The sequence below is a fragment of the Fomitopsis serialis genome (assembly GCF_022376445.1).
Source record: "Fomitopsis serialis strain Sig1Antser10 chromosome Unknown B0H18scaffold_31, whole genome shotgun sequence".
Lineage (NCBI taxonomy): Eukaryota > Fungi > Basidiomycota > Agaricomycetes > Polyporales > Fomitopsidaceae > Fomitopsis > Fomitopsis serialis.
The window spans coordinates 84,143-109,631 of record NW_025954991.1 but is presented as its reverse complement, the minus strand read 5'-3'; the positions used below and the strand labels follow the sequence as shown (position 1 = coordinate 109,631).

At 55.7% G+C, this 25,489-nt stretch overlaps 13 protein-coding genes across 13 annotated transcripts; 3 read left to right on the top strand and 10 right to left on the bottom strand.

The window, feature by feature from the left end:
• Positions 1–250: 250 nt before the first annotated feature.
• B0H18DRAFT_1005917 (uncharacterized protein) lies at positions 251–1,211 on the bottom strand. Its single transcript, XM_048028607.1, has 3 exons — positions 1,009–1,211; positions 815–988; positions 251–572 (listed from the first exon to the last, which is right to left on the bottom strand). Exons 1-3 carry the CDS (start codon positions 1,090–1,092, stop codon positions 531–533), a joined length of 300 nt encoding a protein of 99 aa, XP_047893628.1. The 5' UTR covers positions 1,093–1,211; the 3' UTR covers positions 251–530.
• Positions 1,212–1,439: 228 nt separating this feature from the next.
• B0H18DRAFT_1005915 (uncharacterized protein) lies at positions 1,440–2,631 on the top strand (the record flags this gene model as incomplete). Its single annotated transcript, XM_048028606.1, has 3 exons — positions 1,440–1,809; positions 1,833–2,114; positions 2,150–2,631. Coding segments are annotated over 3 exons (726 nt in total), but the record flags the coding sequence as incomplete, so codon positions are not given.
• A 248-nt stretch (positions 2,632–2,879) lies between these two features.
• Positions 2,880–4,110, bottom strand: B0H18DRAFT_1118903 (uncharacterized protein; the record flags this gene model as incomplete). Its single annotated transcript, XM_048033865.1, has 2 exons — positions 2,880–3,819; positions 3,923–4,110. 2 exons carry the CDS (start codon positions 4,108–4,110, stop codon positions 2,880–2,882), a joined length of 1,128 nt encoding a protein of 375 aa, XP_047893626.1.
• Positions 4,111–4,828: 718 nt separating this feature from the next.
• B0H18DRAFT_1005911 (uncharacterized protein) lies at positions 4,829–5,639 on the bottom strand (the record flags this gene model as incomplete). Its single annotated transcript, XM_048028605.1, has 4 exons — positions 4,829–5,039; positions 5,100–5,186; positions 5,319–5,493; positions 5,618–5,639. 4 exons carry the CDS (start codon positions 5,637–5,639, stop codon positions 4,985–4,987), a joined length of 339 nt encoding a protein of 112 aa, XP_047893625.1. The 3' UTR covers positions 4,829–4,984.
• Positions 5,640–5,932: 293 nt separating this feature from the next.
• Positions 5,933–8,414, bottom strand: B0H18DRAFT_876366 (uncharacterized protein; the record flags this gene model as incomplete). Its single annotated transcript, XM_048040484.1, has 5 exons — positions 5,933–6,603; positions 6,656–6,964; positions 7,024–7,459; positions 7,520–7,623; positions 7,676–8,414. 5 exons carry the CDS (start codon positions 8,412–8,414, stop codon positions 5,933–5,935), a joined length of 2,259 nt encoding a protein of 752 aa, XP_047893624.1.
• A 1,559-nt stretch (positions 8,415–9,973) lies between these two features.
• Positions 9,974–11,313, bottom strand: B0H18DRAFT_1005904 (kinase-like domain-containing protein). Its single transcript, XM_048028604.1, has 4 exons — positions 11,226–11,313; positions 11,113–11,165; positions 10,108–11,052; positions 9,974–10,048 (listed from the first exon to the last, which is right to left on the bottom strand). The coding sequence occupies exon 3, from the start codon at positions 11,018–11,020 to the stop codon at positions 10,232–10,234; it is 789 nt and encodes a 262-aa protein (XP_047893623.1). The 5' UTR covers positions 11,021–11,052; positions 11,113–11,165; positions 11,226–11,313; the 3' UTR covers positions 9,974–10,048; positions 10,108–10,231.
• Positions 11,314–11,413: 100 nt separating this feature from the next.
• Positions 11,414–12,525, bottom strand: B0H18DRAFT_1005899 (uncharacterized protein). The gene is made up of 5 exons (XM_048028603.1): positions 12,455–12,525; positions 12,060–12,418; positions 11,756–11,998; positions 11,622–11,699; positions 11,414–11,531 (listed from the first exon to the last, which is right to left on the bottom strand). Exons 2-4 carry the CDS (start codon positions 12,266–12,268, stop codon positions 11,690–11,692), a joined length of 462 nt encoding a protein of 153 aa, XP_047893622.1. The 5' UTR covers positions 12,269–12,418; positions 12,455–12,525; the 3' UTR covers positions 11,414–11,531; positions 11,622–11,689.
• Positions 12,526–15,109: 2,584 nt separating this feature from the next.
• Positions 15,110–15,631, bottom strand: B0H18DRAFT_340632 (uncharacterized protein). Its single transcript, XM_048037664.1, has 2 exons — positions 15,202–15,631; positions 15,110–15,134 (listed from the first exon to the last, which is right to left on the bottom strand). Exon 1 carries the CDS (start codon positions 15,505–15,507, stop codon positions 15,262–15,264), a length of 246 nt encoding a protein of 81 aa, XP_047893621.1. The 5' UTR covers positions 15,508–15,631; the 3' UTR covers positions 15,110–15,134; positions 15,202–15,261.
• On the bottom strand, positions 15,500–16,876 carry B0H18DRAFT_1005875 (uncharacterized protein). Its single transcript, XM_048028602.1, has 4 exons — positions 16,719–16,876; positions 16,283–16,668; positions 15,841–16,228; positions 15,500–15,787 (listed from the first exon to the last, which is right to left on the bottom strand). Exons 1-4 carry the CDS (start codon positions 16,870–16,872, stop codon positions 15,756–15,758), a joined length of 960 nt encoding a protein of 319 aa, XP_047893620.1. The 5' UTR covers positions 16,873–16,876; the 3' UTR covers positions 15,500–15,755.
• A 275-nt stretch (positions 16,877–17,151) lies between these two features.
• Positions 17,152–18,208, bottom strand: B0H18DRAFT_1118898 (uncharacterized protein; the record flags this gene model as incomplete). Its single annotated transcript, XM_048033864.1, has 8 exons — positions 17,152–17,262; positions 17,311–17,361; positions 17,415–17,513; positions 17,565–17,615; positions 17,677–17,755; positions 17,810–17,993; positions 18,052–18,102; positions 18,157–18,208. 8 exons carry the CDS (start codon positions 18,206–18,208, stop codon positions 17,152–17,154), a joined length of 678 nt encoding a protein of 225 aa, XP_047893619.1.
• A 549-nt stretch (positions 18,209–18,757) lies between these two features.
• Positions 18,758–19,699, top strand: B0H18DRAFT_933049 (uncharacterized protein). The gene is made up of 2 exons (XM_048041747.1): positions 18,758–19,048; positions 19,112–19,699. Exons 1-2 carry the CDS (start codon positions 18,971–18,973, stop codon positions 19,619–19,621), a joined length of 588 nt encoding a protein of 195 aa, XP_047893618.1. The 5' UTR covers positions 18,758–18,970; the 3' UTR covers positions 19,622–19,699.
• A 207-nt stretch (positions 19,700–19,906) lies between these two features.
• On the bottom strand, positions 19,907–21,137 carry B0H18DRAFT_876362 (uncharacterized protein; the record flags this gene model as incomplete). The annotated part of the gene is made up of 4 exons (XM_048040483.1): positions 19,907–20,155; positions 20,220–20,548; positions 20,604–20,679; positions 20,736–21,137. The coding sequence occupies 4 exons, from the start codon at positions 21,135–21,137 to the stop codon at positions 19,907–19,909; spliced, it is 1,056 nt and encodes a 351-aa protein (XP_047893617.1).
• Positions 21,138–23,282: 2,145 nt separating this feature from the next.
• On the top strand, positions 23,283–24,391 carry B0H18DRAFT_1118896 (uncharacterized protein; the record flags this gene model as incomplete). Its single annotated transcript, XM_048033863.1, has 9 exons — positions 23,283–23,302; positions 23,363–23,519; positions 23,567–23,614; positions 23,666–23,730; positions 23,763–23,789; positions 23,838–23,951; positions 24,022–24,140; positions 24,198–24,275; positions 24,333–24,391. The coding sequence occupies 9 exons, from the start codon at positions 23,283–23,285 to the stop codon at positions 24,389–24,391; spliced, it is 687 nt and encodes a 228-aa protein (XP_047893616.1).
• Positions 24,392–25,489: the final 1,098 nt, after the last annotated feature.

Here is a 25,489-nt window from a genome sequence, read left to right as displayed (position 1 = left end):
CCCGTTGCGCCTCATCCCCGTTGGCACTATCATCCACAGCATCTCGCTTGACCCGCAGGCCGGGGATTCTCGTACGCTCCGCGGGCACCTGGGGCCAGATCGTCACGCACGAAGATTCGGGGAAGTACTCGCACGTACGGCTGCAGAGCGGTGAGGTGCGGAAGGTGCTGCAAGATTGCGCCGCGACGATTGGAAGGTCAGCAACCCGCTGTGGAAAAACCGTAACCTTGGAAAGGCTGGACGGGCGAGGTGGTTGGGCCGTAGACCTCACGTCCGTGGTATGGCTATGAACAGGTACGCTCACGCGTGTTCTCATCAATGATCTTTCTCATACTTTCGCAGGTGTGATCACCCTCACGGAGGAGGTCGTGGAAAGTCCAAGGGTAACAAGCAACCGCGGTCGATTTGGGGTTGGGTATCGAAGGGCGTGCGGACGCGCAACCGGTCCTAAGGGTCCCAAGAACAGCAACAAGCTGGTTGTTCACGAGAGGCCTCGGGGCAAGGAGAAGCGTATGGGGCGGTAGAGTCACCTACACTAGTATACACGTATAACTGTCCAGCTGGTTCAACTGCTGCTTAACATCCATCTGCAAGCAACACCCTCACAGCTTGGCGGTCACCTGTAGTGCCTTAGAAACATCAAGTTGTTCTCGACCAACACCAGGTATATCAACATGAACTGTTCTTCCTAGCGATGCACACATACCACGTGAGCCATTATTCCTGACTCCATTATCAGGCATCCGACTACTGGAAGACATGGAGGTCGTGAGTTGAATAGTAAGACATGTAACGCGGCGAGTCCATGACCGACCTCTTCCTGCTCTTCGTCCTCCTCGTCCTCCTCGTCCTTTTTTGGCAGCTTACTTTCCTTCGTCTGCTCTCTTGTCCCGACCGCATCTCTCCAGGCGGTCAGCTCTTCTCCAAGCACGCTCTTCGCCTCAGCGACCGCCTTCCTCAGGCTTTCATAGTAATCTTTGCCGCTCTTCTCGGCTGACACAGGGAAACATGTGTCTTTTGCGTTTGCAGTCCTTCGGCAGGGGTCTCAGACGGAGGATGTAGTTCGTACGAGACAGTGAGTGCAGATGCCATGTTCGCAGTCGAGCTCAAAAGGCAGCAGCTTGGGATCCTTGATCGGGATTCGGGAGCCTCGATCGGAGATAGCCGATCTACGAGACTTGTGTGAGTTTGCTGAGCAAGGCGTTTGCTCCGAACCTCCATCTCATCGCCATGCCCGCCATGCCTATCCTCGCCCAGTAGCAACCAAGGGACCCCCACAGCGCACCCTTGGTTGTTTAGACTCTAGACTCTAGACCATAGAAGATACCCTAGAGGCTCAGCTGTTTCCTGGCTCTCTGGCGTACACGCATATACTACGGTCTCGCATAGACTTCAAATCATAGACTTTTCGTGAATAGAAGGATGGCGATCCACGGTAGTCTGGTCCCACCTACCGCTTGTTGCCAAAACTTCCGACGTTGGCGAATTGCTCTGTTGAGCAGCTCACACATGCTCTGGACAACCTCCGTGCGATCTACTGTCGTTCTCCGACGCCTCCACTTTCGTTGAGACTTCCCGTTAAACATATCCCCAAGCACATCATCCACGATCTCTCCGCACCGGATTCTGGATACGCCTCCGCCGAAGATGTCGAGGAGGATGAAGATGTCGTGGAGACAGGCATCGATGATGCCCCCGACCCGGACATTCTCCGCTCCGATGCCTTCGAGCGCGACTTTGCCATCCGCTGGCTCACAGGCTTGCCTCACGCTCGGATACATGGGTGTACGCACCTCCCGAGGAAGAGGAGTCCGACGCGCGCGCTCTCCTAGTCGACTCCGCCGTGGCCATACTCGGCGCGCTTGCAGGCGAGCAGGAGGAGGAGGCCCTGACCCGAGAGTTCGTCTTCCCGTACCGTGAAGGGGAGAAGGACATAGAAGTGGAGCTGAACGATGCTCCCCTCCTCAGCACGGACCACACGTCCGTCGGCCTCCAGAGCTGGGCGAGTTCGATCCTGCTATCCGAGCGACTCTGCGCCGACCCTCAAGCGTTCGGGCTCGAGCCTCGCCCGAACGCAATGCCACCACGCATACTGGAACTTGGCGCGGGCACCGGTTTGCTTAGCATCGTCTCTGCGAAGATCCTTCAGCGTCAGCGTTCCAGCCCCGCACCTCCTCCTCACCTCTCCGTCGTCGCAACGGACTACCACTCCTCCGTTCTTGACAACCTTCGAGCAAACGTCAGCATCAACTTCGTATCCTCGGGGTCGTCTGAGGACTCAGCGTCGCCTGTTGCCGTGAGGGCACTGGATTGGGAACATCCCGTGTACGAAGGCGAGCTCGCGCGCACGTTCAATGTCATCTTCGCAGCGGATGTGGTCTATCATCCGGAGCACGCACGTTGGATCAAGGCTTGTGTCGAGCGCCTCCTTGTACAGCCAGACGCGGAGCGTGGCGGCGAGGGAGGGGTGTTCTGGCTCATCGTCCCGTTGAGGATCGCGGGACACCACCAAGGCATGAGCGATACGGTTGGGGAGGTGTTTCCCAATGCGGCAGTGGGCAGAGAGGGCGAGGAGTGGAAGCTGGGGGTGCTGGTCATGAAGGATATGGAGAGGTGCAAGGGCGTTGGGCGGGCGGACGAGGGTGGATACAAGTTGTTCAAGATTGGGTGGGTGCGAGGGTAGGTCTGGGTCATCGGCCTGGGTCATTCTGTTCGCTTTCCAAGTTGTTTTTGCTGTTGCTATTTTGCTATGCTAATCTACATACAGTAAATGCCATGCCATGTTGCCTAATGAATTACGAAAACCAGTGAGCTCCTTTCCACGAAAGCGAAGACTCCCTCAGTGATTCCCTCCAGTTACGGACCTTTCCCATCCACGCTCACATCCGTCCACCAAGGCCGCACAAGGCCAGTGCAGCATCCATCATGTCCTCGTCCCGCATCTTCCGCCCCTCCTCCGCACGCGGCTCCTTCGCACCCACCATCTTCGTCTCGATATCCTTGCGAACTTTCACCCACCGGTACGACCGATTCTCCTTGTCGCCATCCAAAAGCCTCTCCTCCTCCCACAACTCCGTACCCGCGATGCTAGCGCCGCCGCCGCTTCGAGGGTAGCTTTTCGGCGTGACCGCCTCGTGCACATCCGGCTCCGTCTCCACGTCCGTGTCCCCGCCGAGGTCCAGCACCAGTGGGTCCTCGCCCTCACCGATCACGTCCATGTCCATGTGGTGCCCACCGACCCCACCGGCGCGCTCGCGGGCACACGCCCACTCGAGCGTGCGCCGCCTCTTCAGCCGTCCATGCCCGAAATCGAAGTCCAAGAGAGGTGAGTGTGCCATTTCCGGCGATCTGGGCTGTACCGGCGACGAGGGCATCGTCTCCCAGAGCGCGCGGGGCGGGGACCGTGCGTGGAGGAAAGGCAGGGACGCGTGCTGAGTGCGCCGGGGTGGCGTCACGGAGTGAGGGTCGCGTTCTGTCTCAGGGGCGTGTGCGCGCTCCGTGCGCGCGGCGATCCGGTCGAGGGAGAGCGTGCGTGTGATCGCGTGCCCATGTGTGTTGAGGGAGCTGCTACGTCGGCGTTTACGCGAGATGGTGGGCGTGAGTGAGCCTGGGTGTGTGTAACTGTGGGCGTCGCTCAAGTGGGAGAGATCGGAGGCGGGGCTGGAGGAACGGGTTGTGTGGATGGTCTTCCCTCGTACGTCGGAGAAGGGGGAGGCGAGCGGGTCGCGTTTGGGACCGCGCTTGCGGGAGGCGTTTATGGCCGACCTGCGTTCGGTCTGTCGTTTGTTTTGGAACCAGACGGTTACGGCGCGAGTGTCCCTGCAGCAAGAACAAATCAGTAAACTGATCAAATCAAGACTATGAGGACGCGTAGATCAAGGGCACGCGTCGCTGACGGAGTAGCAGTGGGCAGCATACGTACAGTTTATTCTCTTTCGCAAGCGCGTCGCGTCGTTCGCGGGTTGGGTGGGGTGTTTCGCGGTAGAGCTCCTCGAGCAGACAGATCTGCTGGGGCGTGAATCTCCTACGGGTCCTCTTCTCGATGCTCGAGTCCGAGAGGGTACGGTCGAGTTGCACCGGGGAAGATAAGCCATGTTCCCGGTCAGACATAACGTAGACAGATTGATAGGTTTTACTGAGTAATCAGGTAGATGGAGAGTAAAGCGCAACGGATGAGGGGGAGAATAGTGAGCGGGGGCGTGATCGCGCGCGGGCTATTTATTCGAGAAGCGCGTTTGACGCGAACAAATATTAAACAACGCGTCGCGTCAGTCACGAGGGCGTGTCGCGTCGCGTCGCGCGACACGGTGATCCGCCGAGCCCCCGGTCTCCACGCGTCTGTCACGTTGTGACATGTCGCGTTTGGCTCAGAGCTCTTAATTACACTTTCACAAACTCAGCCTTAGACTCTCCACTGGGCATGCGCACGCCTCCGACCCCAATCCGGCACTGGTCCACCCTGTGTACTACCCATGTCACTCGTATTCTCGCATAGCCATTAGTATCATACGAAGAAGCACGGTATCGCAGCGCTCAAGCTTGAAAGCTTGAAGCCTGACGAATGTCTCGCAGCCCGCGAGGACTTGTTCTACGCACTGTCGACTTTCTCACCAGCTGCACCCTTCTCTGCATTCTTGGTCCTCTTTCGGGCGCGCCCTCCCTGCTCTCCCACAGCATCAGAAGCCCCCGGATCCTCGTCCTCGTACCCGCCCTCCTCCTTCGACGCTTCCGCAACCGCGTCAGTCTCGCCGCTTTCCTCGCCGAGCTTGCGCTTGGAGCCGCCTTGGACTTCTTTTGTTTCCTTCGTATCCTTGCTAGTATCATCTTTGTTGCCATCAGCCTGTGCCTCTCGGATCTCCTCATCGTGCGTCGTGCCGTTGGCTTTCTTCTGCTCTTCCGGCTCGGTGATCTTGTCTGTATTTTGACCATTGGCAGTGCCCTTATCCTCCTCGAGCGTCTTGATGGGGTCCTATCGTCCAACCTGTCAACCAGAGCCTGCACATCTCTGGCCTGGTACGTACGTGCCCCAGTTCTTGAGGCTGCTTCGTCATGCCACAGGTGAGTGATGTATATCGTACAGTCCATTTACTCAGACGCACCTGATAGTGCTCTTTGTATTCTCCAGCTCTTCCGTCGTCTTCGTGTCTTTGAGCTTGTCCTCCTGCGCGAGGTGTCTGGCGGTGTAACTGCCCGACCACCGCGCAGGCGCGTTCGCGCGTCAGTCTAGTCCTTCTGTGCTGTGTCGCAATTAACGGACCTGACAACTTCCTCATATGCTCGATGTCCTCCTGCGCGCAACAGTCAGTTCCTGCCCGGACACAGAGACCAGAACGGGTAAGCGCACGTCGTCATACTTCTCCGGATCCTTCTCCGGGTTTTTCTTCAGGATCTCGATGATTTTGTGGCCGCTCTCCAGGCCTACGCCCGTGCCCGCCTTCGCGCTCTTGGGGTCGTCGAGCCACTGCTGCAGCTCCTCACAGACATGTTGACGCGCTCGTTGAACTGCGCGATGACGTCCGCTCTTGACTTGACCATGGTTGCCGATATGCAGGGGATGAAGCAGAGCGGGTGGATCGTGTGCTACTTGCCCGCAGGGGTAGCTTGACTTTTTATCTACATTTTTTGAGCTTGACGTGCATGTACGATGTGGATCCTGTTGAGAAGTCTGTCTAGTTCCGACAGCTGCGATTTGTCCTTATTAGTTCGCCCATGTACCCTTTCTTGTAGTATACTGTGCAGCTGTGTAGCGGATGAGACACAAGAATATCTTCATTCGTGGTTCGTAAAGCAATGTGCATTGTCAGGCTGGAGCCCCCTGTATACTACATATACGTATGCGAAATACGGATATTTTAGTGATCCAGCGAAACCATCGTCAGCAGAGAAACCCATCCAGAGCCATGCGAAAAAAAAGGAATGTCACTAGTTGATATCAGTCTAACGCGTCCAGACTCAGTCTAATTTGCAGCACCCTCTGCTCAATCGAGTCCAGCGCCACGCGCATCTCAGCCACCTCCTCCTTCCACTCCCCCGGCGGGCGCTGCTGCGGTGCCCAGCCGCTAGGGCTCCCGCCCGCCACGCTCTTCGTCGTGAGCAGATCCTCCCAGAGCGTCGTCACGACGCCCTGCACCCACTTCTCGCGCTCCTCCGTGCGGCGCAGCTCCTTCCGCCGGCCGACCTCCTCGCGCTTGCCGACTATGAAGAGCGTCCACGCGTTGCTCACGAGCAGGAACGCGATCACGAAGTACAGGATCGTCGTCGACGATGACTGGTCCCACGCGTCCCTGATAAGCTCGATTGCGCCCGACGCGCTCTGCTTCCCAACGTTGAGCGCACCCTCGATCGTGTCGTACGCCCACTGCATCCCGCGGCGGTTCCGCTCGTACTCGCGCGACTTGCGCCGCTCCACCTCGCTGAGTGAGGGCTGCTCGAGGCTCGGGCGGGGCGATTCGCTGACTTGCGCCTCGGCGCTCTCAACGGCGGCCACGTCGACGCCTTCGGGTATGAACTCGGATTGGTGTTCGTGGATGTATTTCCGCATGTTGCCCTCTAGGTCGTTGTGGTACTGCTTCTGCCCATCGATCGCCGATCTCTCGATGATGCCTACACGGCATTTATCGGTTCGAGTTCGACTATAGTCATGGGCTGAACATACCTTTGATGAAACTACGACCCGTCCATTCCACTTGAGTGGTGACCAGAATCTTCGTCGACACAGTGCTCGCCCAAGTGATGCACGTCTTCGTCTTCACAGAGAACACACTGCCACTGGGCACGTCCGGTGTCCGAGTCGTCGTCAGCATTGTCACGTAGTCATCAAAGTCGAGATTGACGATCTCGTCGCGGAGCTCGCATTTGGTGGACTTGGGCCCGATGCTGCCGTTGAGCGGCTTGATGTACGACATCTGGCGGTAGAGCAGCTTTGATCCTTCTGTCACGGGTACCCAGTCGGATATCTGGAGGTCTGGGCGACGGAACGCGTCAAGACGACATGGCACGACAACTAGCACGGCAATGGCTTACCTATCAAACTCTGGTCCTGCGTCATGAAGTCCTTGATGAACCCGCTCGTAAACATCAGGTTGTAAATCTTCTCTGGCGTTCCAGGCAGAATGCTCTCCATCGCCACCTCCGAGAAGTGCTCGCCCTTGCGCCCACAATCACATATCGACACCTTCGGCTTCACGGCGACCATCGAGCTCACGCCCACGATATTCGCACCAATGTCGCTCGCGCCGTCAGGTATATCGAGCGAGCCACGGGGGGACGGCAGTGCTGAGGACGCGCCCGGCCTCGCGAGGCGCCAGACGTTGTAGATCACGTCGTATGTGTTGTCGCGCGAGAGGAAGGACGTGAACGTATACTTCTGCTGCGTCGTCGTGACCAGGATCGCATTCGGGATGACGAACGCGGTCATACGCTTCTCGAGCGCGGTCACGTCGTACATTGGGATGCATAGCTAGGAGCAGGACACACGATGTTAACACAGGCAGCATAGAAGGAGAAGACAGACGCTCACGTCGGTGATCCAGCCAAAGATATTCGCATGGAAGCAGAGGTGGTTCTCGGACACGTATAGACGGCCTTGTATCAAGATCTCCCGCTGCAGCGCGCACCCATAGTCTGTTCATAGACTGAGCAAGCCGTGATAACAATGCGAAAGGCCCAGACGCACCTTCTATGAGATAGTCGCCTTCCGGCACAGTCGGGAAGAGCTCATGGAAGTCCTGGTTCCGCTTGTTGCTGGCTACAGCGAAGCCGGTCACCGGTATATCATCCGCATCCAGATCTAAGTCGTCGTCCATATCACTCCCTCCACCCAGCAGGTCATCGTCGCCGGAATGATAGCTATCCCTGTCACTGAACTCGCTCGCAGCATAATTGTTGATGCTGGCCTGCCTCGAGCGCGGCCCCCCACGCGACATATCCGAACTGCGTCGCGGGCGATGACCGTGTGACGACAGAGTGGAGGACGTCCCTGGCGTAGGCGGGAGCTGCGAGAGGTCCATAGGAGGCACGGGTGTCATGCCCATGCCCATCGCCAAACCAGACGCGGCAATTGCGCCTGCAATCCCGCTTGAGGTGCCTTTCCTTTTGGGACTCAGCGAGAGCGCACTGGACGTGGGGCTCGTCTGCGAGTTACCGCTCCCGCTACGCCCCTTCCTCGTCCACACCTTACGCTTCCTCCCACCCGTAGTGCTCTCCACGCTATACACGCTCGCCGCATCCGAGTTGTCCGGTACGAGGAGGTTTGCTGTGATCGGCGGGAGGGGTGCCGCCGCGTTGTACCTAGAAGAGACCGACGAATTTGGTGGGCCGCTCGGAAACTCCGAAGAGATGGGAGAGGTCGTGAGCGTGCCGTCTTCGGTGACCGTGACGCTGGGCGGGAGCGGCGGAGGGGTCTGGATATTCATCACTGGCAGGGAGGGCACCGACGCAGCACGATCATGCTTACTCCCCTTGGACGAAATTTTACGAGAGCGCGGCGACTCCGGGTTGCGCAGCTTGGTCTTGCTCGCCTTCTTCGACAACGAGAGACGAGGGCTGCGGCTGCGGCTGCGGTCCCGCCCTTTCTCTTTCTCCGGCGAGCGGTCGTCCATGAGTGTTTGCGCTCGTCCATGCAGGGCCGCCGAGTTCTCGCGCGACGCCGACTTGCGCAGGTTGCCAGTGGACTTGGATGGCGCCAGCGACCGGTCGGACATTTGGGCGTCGGAGAAGGTCGTGCGCGTTGTCGCAGGAGTGGGCGTCGCGAGGCCTGTGTCGTCGACCGCGGTGGTGGAACTGTACGTGTTCGTGGAGAGAGGTGATCTCAGGTCAGAAGCTGATGGCACGCGTTTCACGGAGCCGTTCCTGCCAGACCCTTCATCTTGGCCGGTGCCTTCTGACAACGTGGGCGGAGATCGGGTAGAGTCGCGGCCATCTAGGTCAGAGCCGTAATTTGCGCTCCGAGGCGAGGGCGGGACGACTGTGACATCCGGGAAGGACTCTGTGCTCCCAGCAATCGAGGGCGAGGAGCTGCCTACGGTGGTATGTCGCCGTGGGCGTCCGTTCGTCAGGTCGAGGCTACTGGAGATGGCGGAGTCGATGGTGATCGACGGGGGCACTTTATGCGCGAGAGCGGGCGAAGAAGACCGCGAGGTGTCAGGGCTGCGGTTGCTGATGGAGTTGGACGGCGACCTGTTGACGAACTTGGACAGAAAGTTCGGGGCCATGGCTGAGAATGGGTCGTGCGAGAATGTGGGATTAAGCTACAGCACTTGTCACGCCTTGTCTCGGTGCCGCAATGAATGGACGCACCTGAGCACCCCTCGTCCAAAGCCCAGCTATGTCGGTGCTATGGTATCACTCGAACACTCGGATGATCAGTGCACAGGGATCGTCACGTCCGGGGCGAATTTGAGTGGAGTTGGATCGAACTTGGCAGAGGCACCGGGTACGATACAGCAGGAGTCGTGAAGTCCAGCTGCTCAAACCTTCCTGTTCATATATAGGCAGGGTATCCGGACGGATATGAGATGGGTGACGGGGTCAGAGGTGGAGCATGTGCGAGGGGGCGAAGATGGTGGTGAGCGTAGCAGCCATATCCATATCCGCCCACGGTGTTCTGGTGGCGCCGCAGCGCGCTAACAGATGATCGGGGAGGGCTTGGCGGCTGTGATCGCGTTTGCCTATCATCCGACGGCGCTCGGACCACCGCACAACCAACTACTCGCAAAGAAAACATGCATCGACTCGGACCACCACAAACTGCACACTGATCAACTAATCTCTCATTCATTCGGCGTAACATGAATCTTGAGTCGTCTATAGACAGCCTACATCGGAGATGTGACGTCTGCTTGCTTACTCCGAGTCAATCAAACTACGAAACTGTACATGTGTGCCAATAGCGGGCGTACCGGCGGCACATCAGCGTAGCCACTATGTATCAGAATGTGATGAGGCAGTACCGTCATATGCACATATATAGCGGTGGTTGAAAGCTTGGGTAGTACGACCGCACAGCTACCATACGACGTGATGCCCACACATGGAATCAAGGTGAATGAGGTACGTGACACTTGGGTATGTACGTGCCACCATATGGTCATAACAGTGCTACATCACAGTGATAGAAACTGAGCACGAGGAACAGCGGACTCTTCAGATTCGTGCGGAAAGTCAATAGGACCACTGTGACCAAACGATCAGCATATTTTTATCGAGTCAAATGGCCACTCACTAGGCATCGTCACCACGGATTTGCTACCCTCCGAATCGCCTCTTCGACCGCGCGCTCCTCCTCATACTGAGGGAAAATGCGACGGAAGACGTCGCACCAAGCCCGATAATTGGGACGCTTCTCGACCGCATCGGCGTACTCCCAGTACTCAGGGAACCAGCCTGCGCATTCCCAGTCGATCACCCCCGAGAGACGCCCGTTATGTATCAAGATATTGTTGGGATGCAGATCGCCATGCGTTAGAACAATGCGGTGGGGCTTCGAGTGCGACGCGGCTGCTTTTTTCCGTAGGTCCTCGTGGAAGCGTCGGGGAACCTGTTTGTATAGAAAGTCGTGGAACTCGTGCTGCGTCGGGAAAGGTCCGAAATCGTGGTCTTGCTTCACTGACATGGCCCGGCAGGCTGAGCCGTCAAAAGCGCAGACCGCTTCCGAGGACGCGGGAAGCATGCGAAGCTGCGATAGCCATTCCCTGAGCGTGGCTTCGAACGCGGCTGCTTCTGCGAGGGTAAGGTCTTCGATGTCGAAGTGTAGCCCGAATGGTACGCCGGGGAGCCTCGTCATGACGATCAAGGTATCACCCCTTGAGTCCTGAAAGGTATCGAGTACTCTAGGCACGGGGATTGTGGTGTGTCTTCCAACGTAATCTGTGGCGGCCGCCTCGGTCTTGCGCACGGCGGGCCCATACTTGATGTATAGGTCGAATGGAACGCGCTGAGTATACGCGGAGGCTCTGTTGTAGATTCTCTGACCGATCCAGAGGAGAAGCTTGTAAGCCGACAGCCTCAAAACAACAGGCATGCGTCGCCATAGCTCCCAGGCTCGTGTGAAGGCTTGATATGCATGAGCACATCAGCATGGCATAGGCTAGCTAACGCCTTTACGCTACTCACAACGACATGGTCTGTCACAATCTGTGTTATTGTTCGGGCGGACTTTGCAGGACCTATAACACATTCAATAAACGCCAATATCTCGTGAATGTAAACACCAACGTATGACGTACCTGTTATCCCCCTAAGTGGGAGCGCGGATGTCACGCCATCCAAGTCGTTTCATCGTCTTGAGTTGAACGTAACGTTCAAGCTTGCAAGCCCAAGCCTGGACGCCGCGTGGACCGTACGTTCAAACTTCAACTTGCCCGATTGGGTCAATGTACCAACGTATCATATGTCGCTACTGTCACGGCTGCTACCTGACTACTTTGCTGAGGCACTCTCACTTGAAGTTGCTCAGGGCCCTTACCTCAGGATGCGCACTGAGTACGGCTTGTACCTGACTGTGCGGACTCTGTGATTAATGTCCACCAAACGCCCTGGCAGCTGTGTGGCTGAAGGCCTCCAGCAGATAATCTCTGTCTATCCCCACATTTTCAGCACACGGCGATGAGCGACGACTCGGCGACGAATATGGCGCGTACAAGCGGGCTGGGACTACATGCTCGGCATCCTCTCGCGCTCAGTACGTTGTTCATCTGCCGGTAAGAATACTTCTATGCATCAATGTGAGCTGAGAAGACCCTCACACAGTTTCCAGGGTCGTAGCCCCAGCGCTACAAGGTTCGAATGGTCGTCCGCTATGTCCAGCAATTCGCGCTCCAGGTCATCGACAGACAGGCACTGTATTAGTCCCGCGGCACACATTCTCCGAACACCCTCGCGAAACCAGATGCGACATGTGAAGGTTTGCGGGATGTCGGGTTGTGCCGTTTCCATAGGGACCTCCCGCAGGATATTCTCGACGTGCGTATAAGGTATGTCTGCGGGTTTGCGTCCTAACGGGTTTGCCTTGCCAATGATCAAGCTTTGTGGGACGCCACCGCAATCAGTACTCACCTAACTTCGCCATCAGGACGAGAGGCTTCTTCTCCCTGTCCAACGTGTAAACCTCCTGTTCGTAGTGCCACTTTGTGTGGTCAGGAATGTTGGTGGCGTGAAATTTGTAGCCATCGAAAGGTCCTTGTGCGAGGACGAACGCCCAATGGTACCGGCCGTCGTCACGCCTATAGAGCGCCGCGTATATTGTGTCGGGATCAAGGTTGTTCGGCATGGCGGATGTCGTCCTACGGCCTTACTGGCAAACAAGGTAAGTATATTCTCCCTGACTCGGAGGTACATGCAGAAGACATGAACTGACCTGGAGTGCTCTTCAGAATTAGAATCCTCTGATCGTCCGTCCTGTACTTATGCGAATGCAGGAGCTAAGTACACAATATTTATGACCATTGTTCGAACGTTTAATAGCTGCTCGTTCGCATGTGATGCTAATGGAGTCCCCCTGAAGACGCCACATCCCATCTCCACTGTCCAGGCGCCACAGTGGCAACACGATCACTGGCTCTCCAGTCCAATTGATACTTACCCATAGCTGGACAGGTTCGCTGTAATATATTGTAAGTCTTAAACTCTAGCGTGAAGCTGGGCGTGCGCTGAACAATCGCCGGAGAGCATGTTGCGGGCGATGGTATCAGTTGGTACACCACAGGTTGCACCGGTCGCAGTACGCATAGAGAACGTTTGCCAGCGATCACGGACGACCCTCACCTGGACAAGACAGAACATGCCGAAGGCCATCACGACTGTCTGCTGCGGATTGGGGTCGGGATTTCATGAAGGCCTTGGTACGACCGAGTCAGAGTCGTACCGAGTCGGAGTAATACAAGACGGTATGAATCAAGTCCGCTCATTGGCATAGAAACGCACATTTGTCTGAACTCACTCCAGCAACAGCCAGTTGATAACTCCTCCGTTTGTAAAGCACTCGCCGTGTTCTTCTGGTACAGTGCACTGATATCTCTACGTGCGTCGTCTCGCGTTGCCTCCGATCCCGCCACTCATCGCTCCGGGAACATATATCTCAGATGCCAACGTCCTCTGCCCGTCTCCGGTCAAGACCTGCGCTTGCTATCGCTTGGTAATTCTAATCGTTTGATGCAGTTTGTTGGCGGATAACGGAGGCATTGAATATATGCAATACTGATCAGAGTCGCAAACTACTACTAGTCTTCGTCCGACAAGCTGGCTGCCAGTGGATATGGCTCGTGATGTCAATGGCTACCAGTGGCACTCCTGGAAACTGTCGGTGTGTCGTAGAACCTACTACGCGTGTGGCTGTTAGCCTATGCTCATTTTACGGAAGAATAGATCTTACAACCATGAGCACTACTCCAGTGTACTCTAGATCAGTGCGCGCACACGGTATAAATCTGGACAAGACCACTGTCAATGTCATGCGCGAAAATCATGTCTTGTCATTCATACCATCGTCATCCATGTCCGCGGGGGCTACCGCCGAATGGTCATCAACATGCTAAATCATTGCCAAGTGAAAGCGAACCTGTGATCCGCTTCTCGGTTACGGCCAATGCTGCTACATGAGATAGCGCAACGAAGAGGAGGAGGACGAGTGTGAGCTTGAAGAACGGTGGAGTATGAACTTGCATCATGAAGGAGGCGTATGGACTAGACAGGCGTGGCTGGTCACGGTCCTACTAATATAGCTCGCTCCACGCGTGCTCAGGAAATGCAAGCTTCTTATCCTATAGCGATTTGTACCATGCCATGTATTATTCATCGCATCTTCACTCACAGGACGCCGGCCTACAAGTCGCAGGCTACGACCTCCATTCGAGACCCACGGCAGCGTCTTGACCCCAAACCTAGAAGGCAGACTAGTGTTGAGTGCATCAGCGCCCGGCGGATCCACCTCAGGACTTCTCATATCGTCGCTTACTGTCCAACAGATACCGCACTGCTTCTGCCATGGCTCTTCAGACCTGCGTGGCCGGACAGAACGGAGTAGTTCTAGCGAACCATACGCAGTTGCGCCGACACTGCAGTCTTCTTGCTTCTGTGATAATCATGGAATAGCGGTCACATTACGGTAAGAGTCCTGATTGTTGGGTTCTCCGATCTGATGCATCCTCATACTGAGTTCCGAAAGGGAAGCGACACATAGCCTCAATCGAAAGCAGTAGCGCGATATGTGCTGGACTTTGATCAGATACCTACAGTACAGTCAAATCCACTCGTATGTGTAACAACATCGTTCGCATACGGGCTATGTCTGATACAGTTTTGATTAATGCACAGTTGAATTCTTCCCGACCACCCAAACCGCATGTTCTTGCTGGTTCCTCTCCACCGCATCATACACCGCGCGGAAGTCCCGGCACCGGTACACGCCGCGGCGGTCGACGTTTTCGTGGCTGTACCTGTCCGCAAGGAATGTCTCGAGGTGCATGTCCCCGCGGCAGAGTATCATTTGGCGGATGTAGTTCATGCAGTGGCGTGCGTGCACCATGTCGCGCTCTTCGAGAGGCAGCCGGTACTGCGCGCGGAGGACGTCAAGACATCGGAGCTGGTGGAACATGGAGAACGTGTACGGAATACGCGTGTCGCCAGCCTGACCGTCTGCGAGGTGGATGATGCCATCGTGCGGGACAAGCGCAGCCCACTGCTGTTCCGCGTCGAGGCCATATTGCAGTTTGTAGTGGTCAAACTGGAGATGCACTGGCTTTCGCTCGACGTCCCAGATGTCAGACGTAAGTTCTAGGTACCGCACTGTCAGGCGGTACTGTACGACGAACAAGGAAGGCGCCTCGCACCTTTGCGTATAACACCGGGCTCGATGCTGGACGGCAGATGTTTGGCCCAGTGCAGGTAGGTCAGCTTTCCGAAGAGACTGGTCATGAGCAGGATGCATGCCGCCCATATTGTCAATGCCTCCACGTTGCGCTTCGATGAGAACATTGCCAGGGCCACTGCGCGCACAACCTGTTACATTCGAAGGTATTAACCACTTATCCACTGGGAGTCAGGCGTACGCACCACCTGAAGATTGAGTCGCCTCGCGAGGTTACGACTTTGCCAGCCGGCAAAGGGTTGCAATCTTTTGTGAGTAACTATACTGCAGACTGTATGAGTTTGTCACAGGAGATCACATGTACGCGGTCAGATGGAGGAGAACCGGAAGCCACTGACCTCCCGGTGCCAGTGCTCTGTTCGGAGTCTGAGGCTACACCGCGAAGCCCGGGAACGGCCTCAGCAGGAGCATCTATGATGCTGTCTCTGGGCGTGCGCGCTACACTCTTCCGGTAGGCTTCCATTGCCTGTCCGAAGGCTACTGGCGCAGACCTCTGATGCACAAGCAGGCCCCAAATATCCCAGGACGATAATGAAGAGATACGCCCATGATGCGCCGGGTGCATTTGCGGTTAGGTCGACTCCATGCTGAACGCAAGCGATACCATGATACCGAACACGCACACCCGGTTTTTGGGCCCGCATCCTCAAGCGACATAATTCCTGCAGCCCATCAATTAGCCCAACTACCTCCGCGGCCTGAGAAGAAGTGTCGCTCCAGAAATAAACGCTAGACGTAACTTTCCGTTTATTGAATTGAGTACATGGTCATCATATGGGGTTCTTGAGATCGCAACCGTTCGTAGGCTAATGGGGCACCATTTTATGGAAGTGGCTAACATACATTTATTCCGACTATTCGACCCATGCGGGGACGGAGTTCGTCGTGCATCCTAGATGGTCTGGTGCTGATACATATACAACCCTACCAATTCGCATCAGCATCTTACGTCGAGGCCGAGTGATTCCCGCACTCACCCCAGGTTTGGTTGTGACTCGACCACACATCAACTGCACACGCGTCTTCGCGCCCGCTACCATCTTCGTCTGTGCACGCCACCTCGAACGAGTGATACGTCCCCCATGCGCACGGGAAGCGCGGTACTGGCACCTCGTGCTCCGCGCCGACCGCCGCAGTGAACATTGTCGGCGGACCCGCACACTGCGGGCGCGAGGCCCATGAAACGGCCCGTACGTCGAGGAAGCGCGGAACATCGAGGGGGCATATTTGTAGCTGTATTGTCGCACTGCTGACGGCAGGCAGATCCTTGCCCTCGAAGAGGTCCTGGGTGCCTGGGAAGCGGAATGCGAGCGAGCACTCCTCCATTCCAAAGTCCATCGCGCGGAACTGTATGATTGTGCGTGTCTGTAGAGGCATGCGTTGAGCATCGGATGGAGCTGAGGACCTGTCAGAACGTACCTTGTCGTTGACTAGCAGATGTTTGTCAAAGGGGGGAAATATCTGCCCCATTTCCACGTCCCATATCTGGTGCTCGCCCCTGCCTCCTGGTCTTTCGGGCTCGTCGCGGAACACTTGGGTCACGACACGTGGCTTGTTGAGAAGCGGCGCGAAGCGCGGGGGCTCGACGTGGCCGAAGTCGTATAGCTCCTTGAGGCCGATATATGGGTAAGCGAGGGGTAGGTCAGCGTCGTCCAAATACTCGGTCGTGAAGACACGGGAAATGTAGGCGAGGAAGACGATGTCGGTGAGCGCGACGAATACAAGGCAGGCAATAACGTATGGCAAGAGCGGGCGCCGCACAGGCCTCGAGCTGCTCTTGTACGCCCCTGTGATCGTCTGCGAACCTGCCGTTTGTCATGAGCGAGTCTCTCCACAGGCCCAGACAAACACTCACCTTTGCACTCACTGTCCTCGAACTCAAGTGAGCTCCGAGTTAAGCTTGAGTTGAGCAGGCCGTCGTACTCTTCACTGTGCTTGTGCATCTTCCTAGCAACCCTGTGGGGGTCCCGCTCAGCCAGCTGTTCGCGCGCAAGTAAGTATACCCACATGCGCACCAGAAGAGACGGCAGAAAAACGTCGCGCACGTCATCATGATTCTTTCGCGGCTGCCGGAAATGTGGATGCACCACATGTCACCGACTCGGAGGTACTACATGCTTCGATTCTGATTTCAAGCTTCAAGCTCAAGCTTCAGCTTCAGATCTTCAAATTTCAATGCGAGCAAGGCGCCGGAATGACCGGCCGACAGACGGTCGTCTTATCTGTGCATAACCGTGACATACGCCAGAAACCACTTGGATACCGTCACTGAAATGCTAGTGTCACAATCAATTCTCTTTCGTCTCCCATGCGAACGCCCAGCTTGACCACTCGCCCCAGGGCGACTGGAACGTCCGGTGGCCTACCACTTTCATCCCTATGTGTTCATACACCACAATCTGCGTATGATTGTGAGGAAGGTGGCAAAATTATTGCGGAAAACGCACGTTATTCTTGTCCCCTGCAGACAAGGCCAGCGTCGCCCCGGTCTGCTTCGCCTGATGATCCTGAATGAGCTGATGCGAATGACCCATCCCTTCCAAAAACACACCCTCTCGTACGCCATCCTAAACATGGCGGTCATGATTCCCTTATTCTGGTAGTCGGGCCGCACCATGGCGAGGTTGCAGAAGTGTGTCTTGTACTGGGACTGACAACAACACATGAAGAGCGAAAAAGAGTCAGGGTCCAATGTACATACCTGCGGCATGCCGAAGGAATCATCAAGATACTTCGGGAATTCATTCCCTAACTACAACGTCTTCCCGTCAGTACATCTATCCGTTAAGTAGCTGCCTTACACAGCAACTCACCGACTGTTTGAAATAATTGTTGCCCTCCTCCGACATCCTCTCCATAAAGTCATAATAACCGCACTGGCGTTGGTCCTCTCTATCATACAGTTTTGTAAGACTGCATAGCCGCTGGCAAATTTATGCTGCTTACGAATCCCAGAGGTCTCGCCCTGGCGGGATCCATTGCGAGTACCCGACAAGTGTTCCGTTCTCGTCCGTCGCAACGTACGTTTCCCCCGCGCCTTCACACAACCAGGTCGCCTTGATGATGGAGCGCATGAGAATGGGTAGCAGCTCAGCTGGGTTCCCGCCTGTCCACACTTTGCACGACTGATCTGGAGAGAACCGCTGAGCCAACCACGCTATGTCGGAATTTGATGCACGGTCCCATACCTTTAGCCTCAAGCAATACGGTGAGCTCGACCGCTTGATCAATCATTGCATCTGCGATTTCTGCCTGAGTGGATTGCACATCGAACTGTGAAGGTTGATACATACCGGTCGGCTCCTTGACCTCGAGGATATTGATTTGTGGCGGGGGAACTTTCATTGTCTGTGCAGACTAACTGCTTGAGTAAGTCCTTACATCACCAGGGCGGAACATCAGACAATAGCGCGCTAACATGCGCTGGCACTCACAGCTAGTCGTACAGTGCAGTACTACCTTCCTGTTGGTGTGCAGGATAAGCGGGCGTGAATGGGGTGGGGTGGTAGGTATTCAGTAGCATCGTATGCTACTACAATTGGAAGCTAAACAGGTGCAAACGCAATGCAAACGTGCACAATGCACACCGTGACAGGAGTTCGCAGGGTATTCCGAGCCTCTGGGAGCGTCCGTCAGGTATGTGCCCGATCTGATCGCAATCAGTTACGTACCAAGTTGATTGTAGCTCCGCCGCATCCTTCCTACCCGGACCAAGCGCTTACAGTAACCTTGTTAAGTTGGAATTTGGTCATTGGGAGAATTGACTTAGGTTCATCACGCAGCGCTCAGTGTTCAGATCAGAAGATTGGACGGCCTCCGAACTTGAAGCCCTCAGGCAACTTGAAAACGGTGCAGTCACGCGTGATAGGAAGAACATCCATGTACTAGTATCGTGTTCTATCATACTGCTCATGATCATGGAAGTTCGCTGCTCAGAAGTAAATAGATTGGGCAGCGTGCTCCTGGGGTCATTTCTGCCTACAGGAGCCCTCGGCGCAACACTTGCCTTGCCCCTCCCCTGACACTTGGAACCAAGGCATTCTAAGTCCGGGATGCCCTCCAAACCGCTTGCGCTAGTAGTCGTCCTCATCATCCTGGCACTCACGAATGTTTATGTCGATGTCTTGCTTAGTCGCACAGCTCGTCAGCTCGCCCGTCGTCGCGAGCGTCCCATATCTTCGTACTGTAAGTTCCCCACTGGCAGCTCATATCCTCGCGCACTTCAAGGTTCTCACTGCCCGGGTATAGCCTACGTTGACGACGACCGCCCGCCACTCTTTCCCGCAAAAGGTGCTAAGCGGGCCGCGCGCATGTCCGTCGAAGAGCCTGAGCGTGCACTATTCCCTCCTCGACTCACAGTCGTCTGAAGAGTGGCTCTGGATCTCGACCGTAGGTGACGGCGACTTGCGACTCGGGCCCATGCATCGCGTCTTCGGCGTGGGCATGACCCATCAGCAACACTGCATGCAATACCTCTTCGATGCGCTCGTCGCGCACCACCCAGCGCACGGCATGCACGCCGAGCACCCGGAGCATTGTCTAAACCATATTCGACAATACGTTCTGTGCGATGCGGACATCACGCTTGAGCCGGCGACGGTGCTTGCGCGCAACTGGACTGAGGAGCGCTGGACTGGAGAATACCGGTGTGTGGATTGGGAGATGATGAGGGCCGAGATCAGGAAGCACTGGATAGAATGGAAGGCGGTGAGGGACGGGAGGGCGACGGACATACCTAGCCTGGCATTGTATGTGTAGTGTAGCCGTCTCGCCGGATTCGCGTTTTTGAGTACACTCTTGATGAAGTGCACACTGCAGGCAGCATTACTTGAATGGATTCAGAAACAAATGTCACTTTTATCTGGCAGCTCAGGTACACTACAATATGAAGTCAGACTGAGTCGTGTAAAGCAGCTTCTAATATACTACAAAGCTAGAACGAGTAAGCAAGAGACCATGATATATGCCTCGCATTTCATTTCTTCATCTCGTCACCGATCAGATCGACCACACCTCAGCGAGAGCTAGGAGGTGTGAAGAGCCTCACACTACGTCGAATGCGGAGCCCTTTGCATGCTTCGTCTCGAACGTCATGTCGCCCACGGAACCCTCGCGGAAGGAAGTCTGCGACATAGCGATATGCCCGGTGTTATTCAAGGTCCTGCTGCCAGAAGTCACGTTCGTGCTAACTGGGTGGTCTGCGAAGGAGATCGTCGCCAAGTCGTTATGAGTCGTGCGGCTCCACGCCGAGCCAGTCACAACGCGCATAATGATCAGCTGCGGCGAGATGACCTGCCGCACCAACCGTCAGCCGGATGTACATTCCCGGAACAATGCCTGACTCGCAAGCGCGTACCGTGAACATTGCGTAGAAGCTCATGAAGAGCGCGCTGAGGTCGCTGCCAATCGCGAACGTGATGAGGTACATGAGGCTAAAGACGGTGTACAGCGCCGCGGACTCGACGACCATGGCGATGACGCCGAAGTACTGCCGGGTGCTGCCGTTCGCGAGCATTCGTCCGGTCGTACGCGCGAAGTAGAGGATGCGCGCGACGATGAGAGCCGTCATTGAGAAGTTGATTGCCATTGTACATGCGAGGTAAGCCGTGCTCGTCTGCAGCGCAAGACCTGCGAAGTCATCCCCGCCCGGGCTTCCGGAGTAGTACAGTGTGGTGATGCCGATGCCTGGGTATTACAGTGAGTATGTATGAATGATGGAGCACGAGAGAAAACTGCTGACCCAGGCAGGCAAGCCAGACAAGGCATGGTAGGGGAACAACAAGGTAGCTATCCCAGAGGACGAAGCAACGGTAAATCTGTGAAGGCAAACACTTGAAAACCAACGACTTCAAGGCATGCCTCATACACTCACCAGAAAACCGTCTGCGAGCAGTTGGACGAGCACATTTACGGCTGAAGCCCAAGTTTGGTACCAGGCAGACACGTTGTCCGCAAACCATTGCTCGGACCCTCCATTAACGATCCACCATTCCTCGCCGAAAAAACAGTCCGACGCCAAGTTGATGGTACAGCAAAGAAGGAGGATAGTGCTGAAGACAACGAAGAACATGTCCTTCTTGCTGCGATGCTGGGTTTTGCGCCGGAAAAGCGTCCGCATGGACACCCCGTAGATGACAAGCTCCATGCCTATAGCATGACCCGTCCGTGTCAAGACGGCAGCCTTCAACTCAGAGAGGTACGGAATCGACTTACCGTAGAGGATACTGACGCAGATGTTGCCGATGTACCAACCGTGCTGAAACTCTGCGGACATGTTTGCGATGGAGGTAGGGGCACTTTCCGAGTCGCTAACAGCAGCAAGTAGCCCAAAGGCACAGACTCTCAGAAGATGGGGGTTCGGGGTAACTTGAATATGGTCGCCCATACCCTATTTCACCCATGTTGGGTTATCTCGCGGCAGCGACGGCACACGGGGTGTTTACGGCCATGTATGTGCGCTTCGCAGCGCCACTGGTTGCATCAGACAACAGCAACAGACATAAGTAACTTAGCTTTGGGAAGGCACGCTCGAAGTGATACGACACGGCATGTCCAACAGTATGGACCGGAACTAGTTCAATCTGCACCTTTCCAGTGGTGACTGGATTCGCATCTGGTCGCCGAGTCTTGCCGTTTTCCGTGAACTTCGCCCGCGCGGCCGGTATTATACGGTCCTGTGGTCATCTTCGAACTTCGCGCCAAATACGCGCGCCCAATGTCAGATCATGAACTGTTCAAATGGAAGATGATGAGCGTCCACTATCATCAAAGGACGTGACTGTCGTTGTCCGCAAATGAGTTGTCACGCCGCAGCGGGAATATCCTGACCTGAGGAGCCTAGCGCAGCGTTGACGTTGTAGGACAGACACTAAGAAGGTATTCATGTACTCACCAGTACCAGTCGATCAGTCTGCAGTGGGCCTTACTTACTTATACATATATGTAGAACATTTTGATGCGGAATTTGACGCGGCGGACGCGGCGTGACGCGTCCGTCGTTCGCCGCCACAACGGGCAAGTACATAACATATCAACGGCCCTGCCTCACCGATCATAAACTGTGTTTGTAAGTTCCATTCTTTCCTCGCCAATTGAACCAACCCCACGACAGCATGGCCAGGGCGCTGACGGGACACACGGAAGAGATCTTACGACAATAGAAGTGCTCGATGCCGCATGTGCACTGGCACTGGCACTGCCAGCAGGCAGTTGTTGGTGGCCTGGCGGAAATATGACATCTCCGCCATGCGGTTCCGGCGTCCATCTTATCTTCGGCCGCACGTAGGAGAATGTTGACATAGGATGGTATAGGTGGGGTGCATCGCTGATAGCGACTTCGTGAAGGTGACATACTTACATCGCGTGGGTAGGACCCTCAGAGCCTATCGGACCTCAGCGGTTCCAGGCGGCAACGCCCACGGCGACATTTGTAGACTGCAGCACAACTACAGCAGCAGCATTCCAATGGTATCAGAAGCGCATCGCGGACCTACCCGCTCGAAATGTAACTCTATCAAAAGAAGCTCAGTCAGCTAAGTTACATATCTTACGTTCCCGGTCAAGACCTACTCTCTCCCGTGGTCCAAGCCAAATCGGAAGACACGCCCGCCGTCCGAATCGAACCGTGAAGACTTTTTGCAGAGATGTTCGTCCGCTCGCAGAGCTGGAGGTCGTCTCCAGGATATGTAACATTCGGCAAGTCAATCGGTCACCCATGCTGCGCGTCGAAGTGAACTTGACGTTCCGTTCGACGCATTCATAGTGGTGGCTATGGGTGAGTTGTGTATGATTTGTTCCACCTACTAGTACACGGCTCAACTCCCGTCGTTGAAGGCCTTGCGCTGGACACTCTGAACTACAATATCGTTGTCACCGTTTTCCCTTTTCGGCTCGAAGAATTGCGGTACAGCCATGTCTCGCAGCTCGTCGGATGGTTGCTATTCCTCTATGTAAGTGAGCCCGCATATACAGCAATCATCCCCTGTGCTAATTCCCATGAGGCATAGTCTGCAGGCCTAGTTATCGGTAAGCCGCAATGGACTCGGATGTACAGCATCGACGCCGTTCTGACAGAGTGCTATGATGCCCAGCCACTCCGGTCATCGCGATGGTCTCTGAGCATCTGCGGTCAAGACGTGCCGTCCTTATCGCCGGTCAGCTCCTCTTGGTCGCGTCCCAAATACTACTTATGGAGTCGCCTGCGTTCTGGATGATGTGCATTGGCCGACTGCTGAAGGCTTCGCATCCGCAGTCATCATTGTAGCGGGATTCGCCCTCATGTGCGTTGCAATCGAGCCTCATGTTCACACTTACTCTCTGGTGCAGTTGCGATGCTACCCCGAGAAGGATATCGGACGTGAGTGTCTGAAAATCGCCTGCTCAATCGACTCAATTTGGCTGTAGAACAACTGGCATCGCCATGATCGGCGTTCCATTGGGGTGCGTGAATGATGTACAATTGGAATCGTCGCACTCAGGCTGATGAACATCGTAATACAGACAACTGCTAGCGCCACCTGTCGGCGGCGCGCTCTTTGCCCGCTGGGGCTACCGCGCACCTTTCATTTTCACTATCCTCTTTACCGTCCTCGACCTCCCGCACGTCTGCTTGTCCACGAGAACCCAATCCCAACTGCTCGACCACTACTACATCGAAGTCTGAAGTGTCATGGACGCAGAGAAGGCGCAGGGCCCGCAGACTAGCTCACTTTCCTCGGAATACCGCCTGAGTCTTGCAAATCTGCCGAGAAGGTAGAGTCCATACAGAAGGTGTTAGATAGGGGCGACGGAAGCGATCGCTAGCACGACGTCGGAGGTGCCGGTAGAGAGGAAGAGACGAGCAAGGAACTGTCTCTGCTGCAGGTCATGTATAAGCTATCCAACTCACCGCGGACACTAGTTGTGTATTCAGCACATTCTTCCCCTCGTGCGTATGCTAGCTTAGGGTTGGCGGCTCCGCTGACTGTTCTGTCAGGCTTGCGTTCGCAGCCCTAGACGTGACGCTGCCGCTCCGTGTACAGGCGCTATGGAACCTCAACTCGACGAAGGTTGGCCTAGTATACCTCGCGTCGCTCGTCCCCCTCTTTTTGTACGTTCCGATCCTCGCGACCGTATTCCCGTGCTCACCCTTTTCAGCATCGCCCCTCGCGGGCAAGCAGAGCGATAGAGTCGGTCCTGCTGGGTGGCGACGGTTCTGTTCGTATGTGGATCCCTTGGTTCGGGCTGCTCACGCTCGACTTTTCCCTCGCTTTCTTTATTGTTGCCTTTGCTGTGGAGAGTGAGTTCATGTGTATGCAGTTACGCTCACAACCTGAACGCTGATCTCGCGCCTCAGATTTCTTCATTGCGGCAACGGCTGCGCCTCTCACCACAGAACTCGCTGCGGTCACGCGTAGCATGGATGGCGTGGGCTGTGCGTAAATTGGACTGTGCATCTTCTACGCTCATTGACCTCTTTCTCTACCTCCAGACGCGCATACTTACGGAACGCTCAACATCGTGTTTGGCCTGGCCAACGCGGGCAAGTAACTTCGTACTTCCTGATTATGAGGACACTGCTTATTGTTACTGCAGCGGGTTCTGTTATTGGTGGACAGGCGAGGATCCCGAGTGACGTCCAAGACTATCGCTAACGCATGATTTAGATATACGGCCACCTAAGCAACGGCTGGGATGTTCTCTGCTACATCGACATTGCTGTCGTGGCTCTCTCTCTCCTCTTCGTTCTCTTGTTCACTGGCGAGAGGCCAATCCTCCGACAGTACCTTTGTGGGTGATCCTCCCTTCCGAAGCCCTCGCACTGTAAGTGGTCACGGTAAAGATTATCTTTTTTCATGCATTAAGCAAGTCCACAGTCGGCGTCATAGCACTTACTACACCCTCTCTCGACTGTGGCTTCGGAGTCTTCCGCTCTATCGGCGCAGGGGCGCTGTATTCGAGCAGCCAGGATTGATTAGATCTTCACTGATCTGTGCATAGCGTCGTCAGGAATCACATCGAGCGCGTAGAGGTGTTGCGAACTCGCAAGATGAGTTGTTGACTATGCGTGATTGCTGTCGGGGATCGAGCATCTGGAAGACATCCGAGTCGGAAGTGGGGGAACGGGTAAGACGCACGAGATATATACATCGCACATGCCATATGACAGACCATACTCCGGAGGTATGTACGTTGACACGCACGACACGAAGAAGGGACTCTGTCTGACTTCCGCGGCCCGCACTAGGTAAGTTAAGTAGCAAAAGAGCCGCGCGGAAGGCGACCGTACTCCGCGGGTCCATCGCCGCGGCGCTGTCTCGCGGGACGAGACTGGATTCGCTGTAGAATCAGCGCGGGGCGCTCCCATCACGATTCACCACCTAGAAGGCTCTAGCCACCGCACATGGCAAAGAGCACGGCCAATCACAGTGTCCCCAATAGCACGTAGGTGTCACCGTGAGTTGCCATCTGGGACCACAGACGATGACATGTTCCGGTCATGCACTTACACATACGCTGAGGTGAGCGGCCTTCGCGCTTTGCAAGCCCCGCCAATGCCTCGCGAACCAGGACGCGTCTGATGGGACAGCCAGGGAGGCGCAGGCGGGGATGACCAAGCAGGCCGGCGGCGCAGGCGCGGTGGGCGGG